Source organism: Montipora foliosa, chromosome 10, assembly GCF_036669935.1.
Source record: "Montipora foliosa isolate CH-2021 chromosome 10, ASM3666993v2, whole genome shotgun sequence".
Classification (NCBI taxonomy): Eukaryota; Metazoa; Cnidaria; class Anthozoa; order Scleractinia; family Acroporidae; genus Montipora; species Montipora foliosa.
In genome coordinates this window covers 1,666,125-1,669,615 of record NC_090878.1, presented here as the reverse complement: position 1 = coordinate 1,669,615, position 3,491 = coordinate 1,666,125, and the positions used below count along the sequence as shown (strand labels likewise).

The 3,491-nt window shown below is 37.6% G+C and overlaps 1 protein-coding gene across 1 annotated transcript in view; it reads right to left on the bottom strand.

The window, feature by feature from the left end:
- Window positions 1–1,307: 1,307 nt before the first annotated feature.
- LOC137974204 (putative ATP-dependent DNA helicase Q1) overlaps window positions 1,308–3,491 on the bottom strand; it is a 2,378-nt gene continuing 194 nt past the window's right edge. Inside the window, exons 1-3 of the mRNA XM_068821086.1 lie at window positions 3,204–3,491; window positions 2,970–3,064; window positions 1,308–2,524 (exon numbers count right to left, since the gene is read on the bottom strand). The exon at window positions 3,204–3,491 is cut by the window's right edge and continues 194 nt beyond it. Of these exons, the coding sequence (XP_068677187.1) occupies window positions 1,308–2,524; window positions 2,970–3,064; window positions 3,204–3,491 (1,600 nt within the window). The remainder of the gene's footprint in view (window positions 2,525–2,969; window positions 3,065–3,203) is intronic.

The following is a 3,491-nucleotide window of genomic DNA, read 5'->3' as shown; positions in this document are numbered from 1 at the left end:
AGACAGGTCCACCCAAACTTTATTGCTCCAGAGCAGGCAGAGTCTACTGAAGATGACATCAGAGAAGACTTTCCCTTTAACTATCACCAGTGTAAATTGTCATTTGGCCTTGTCCTCATGGCATTTGAGGACGCAGTAAAAGAAGGTGATGGACAGCGTATCTACGAACTCTACAAACTTGTTCTGTTAATTTACAAGTCCCACAAACACACAAAGTATGCTTATGTGACCTTGCACTATCTTGTACGGATTTCAGCAATCTTGCCCGAATTTGAGGCTGACCGACTCAAGTGGAACAGGGTTGTTAATTTGCATGGTGGGAAAGCCTGCAATGTTCCAATGGATTTAAGAAAGGAACACCAAAACAATCTTTTGAAGATTCTTTGGAAGGCACTCGGGCCAAATCTAAATGAAAAGACTGCTGCTCGAATTGCTGGAACTCTTGATGGAATTGAGTTAATTTTACATAACATTGACAAAGATTGCAAACTATCACATAGATCAACACACCGTTCTATTGCCAAAAAAGAAGAGGCAGTTACTCAAATCATCAGTGATCTACAGACAATAAATGCCTTTAAATTTGTCAGGGGCAGGGAGGGGCATCCCTCTTTTCCTAAATTTAATGCCAACCTTTTTGCAGACCTTGACTACCGACAGCTACATGACTGGATCACTGACTTACTTGAACAATGGAGTGCCATATATGAAAGGAAGTAACTTTTTATTTAATAAATCTGTCGTACCTGCGGTGTGACAGTGCATGAAGTATCAATTAAAATGTTTGAAAAAATAATCATGTACTACATTTGTAAAAGGCAAATGCCATAATTTTTGCTACTGTAATCAGTACTTTTAAAATGGTGCAACCAATTATGAAGAAAGAGCTATATCACCAGCAGCAAAATTTTAAAAATGATAACAGAAACCATTATCGGGGCGTCACAGGTGGAAACTTATTGAAAAGCACTACATTTTTGTAAATAAGACTGTGTACTTTTACAATAAATCGGTAATTTAGAACATCATGCAATGCAGTATCAACTTTAATAAGGCCCCCAAATAAAAGCATTTTTTTCAGGGCATTATACTTGTTGCATGTGTTAGGATTTTTATCTTTAAGTTCGCCAAACCTTGTTCTTCTCAACTTTCATGTAGAAAGAAGTTATTTTTACTTTGAACATTCTGTGATGAGAAAGTTGTTATGCTACATGTAGTGTATATTATTAGTTAAAAAATCAACCTCTTACCCACTCCAATGACATGAACAGTTCAATCAAAATGATAGAGTCAAACATTCATAAGCATTAAAGAGTCAAAACTTCAACAAACTCTTCATCATCCTCACTTCCTGTGCTGTCGTCACCTAGTAAGGTTTCATTCCATAACAGTCTGCCCAAGTTCTCACAATTGGTATGATCTACCGGTAATCTTATGATGTCCATAAACTCATCAAAATTAGGAATGTCTAAAAATATCTCTTGAATTATTTCTAATACTTTAAGACAGTGAGAGATGGAAAAAACTGGACACAATTCAGAAATGTCACTGATGGTAAACAGATAAGGACAATTTGCTACAACGTCTTGCACAAGCTGGTCAGAGAACCCATGACAGGAAACACCATCGAAAACTGAATGCTTGGTGACAAGACTGTTCTTGACTTCTAATAAAGAATCGATCAGGTCGACTTTATCCTGGTTGCTCACAGGTCTTGTTAAAAGGATTTCCTTTACTGAATCTTCATTATTTGCATGAGGCTTTTCAAACAAAGGTAAACTTGCTTCACAGTGATCACACATGCAATTTAGGCTGCAATGACTACAACAAGAGTGTTGAGGCTCCTGTGGCTGGATCCTCTCGTCCAGCGACTTGTAAGCTGCCACACGTAAGCAACCTGTTGTCTTTACAAACTCCTTCATGTCATCCTCACAATGGGAGAGCTGCTGGCCATGATAGATTATCAGAACATGACTTGGTAGACCATCTCTGCCAGCTCTTCCGGCCTCTTGATGTTGGTCTAACAGGCTCCGAGCAGGGCCCCAGTTAATAATGTAGCGGATATCTGGAAAATTGACACCCATGCTCAGAGCAGTTGAGGCCACAACCAATCGCACTTTCCCCTGACCTTTTAGTGACTGGACAACTCTGTCTTTGCTATGTTGCCAACAGCTTGAATGGTAAATTCCAACAAGACAATCAGAATGTTCACGTGATTTCTTTGGAGAATATGCAAAATGTCCAAGTTTAAGCAGTAAATAGTTTATTACACAAGCAATGTCATTCATTGTGTTGCAAAATATGATAGTTTTGCTGGCTGACTCTCCTTTCTCCTTAACATGATCAATCAGCCAATTGAGTTCATTAAACATTTCAGGCTTACTTTTGTTGTGTACTGAAAAACGTAAGTTTGTTCGGTTTGGACTGATGCGGATGACCATTGGATCTTTCAGTGACAGCTTGGATTGTATTACTGAACATGTTTCTGAATCAGCTGTGCCAGTCAATGCAGCAAATGGGGTTCCTGTTATTACAATGAAAAAAATCACCTTCATGCCTTAATGAGGCTTACAATGTTTATGATGTTGTTCGTGTTCATTAATTTCAGACCTGTTTAATTTTTATTTTGCATTGTCTCAAGATCATTATCATGAATATAATCTAAATCAAAGAGACTTATAAATAAAATTTAAAACTAAATGAAGGTAAATAAGGTAAACATACAGGCGAGCCATGTAGTCTACATGTAGGTACTTTGGTAAGGTCTTTGCACAGCACCATACATTCATTATGCATACATGTACAAGGCTAGACTTTAATCATTGGACCCTGTCACGCCTGCCATATACATTCTTGTATTTCAATAACAGTTTATGTAACAGTATGAGAATGCTAAATGCATTAATTAATTATAAATAAATGTGTTACTAGTTGGAGAACTCTGTAACGGTTTAAAGGCTATAAATTACCTTTCTTTAACAATGAGCGGATAAGGGAAAGCTCTCCATAGGCTCCACGAAATGCAAGAGTTGTATCATATCTATGTTTCCTGCCCTTTGATTTTCTAGAATAAATATAAGTCCTATGTTTACTTCACAATAGGTTGATTGGAATTCTCCTCAAACAAAAGATTGTTATGTGCAGCAAACACATTTTGCAGAATCTATAAAAACAGCTGAAAATTAAAATATACAATCCCTCACCTTAAACGGGTCCATGTTTCAACTGTATGCGACTCATCCACAACACAGGCCACTAAACTGCTACTGAACGTAGTGTTCTTCTTCAGTGATTGAAGAAATCGCTTATCTGTGGCACTTTCCGCTGATGCATAGACAACATTAAATTTCCCTCCTTCGATGTCTTCCAAATCACCTAGCTTCTGAGCCAAATTACAAGCAGTCAAATTCATGGCTTCGATTTCCATAACCTGGTCGTTAATGATACTGACAAGAGGCGTTATGACTAACAAAGAAGCATAATTTCCTGCT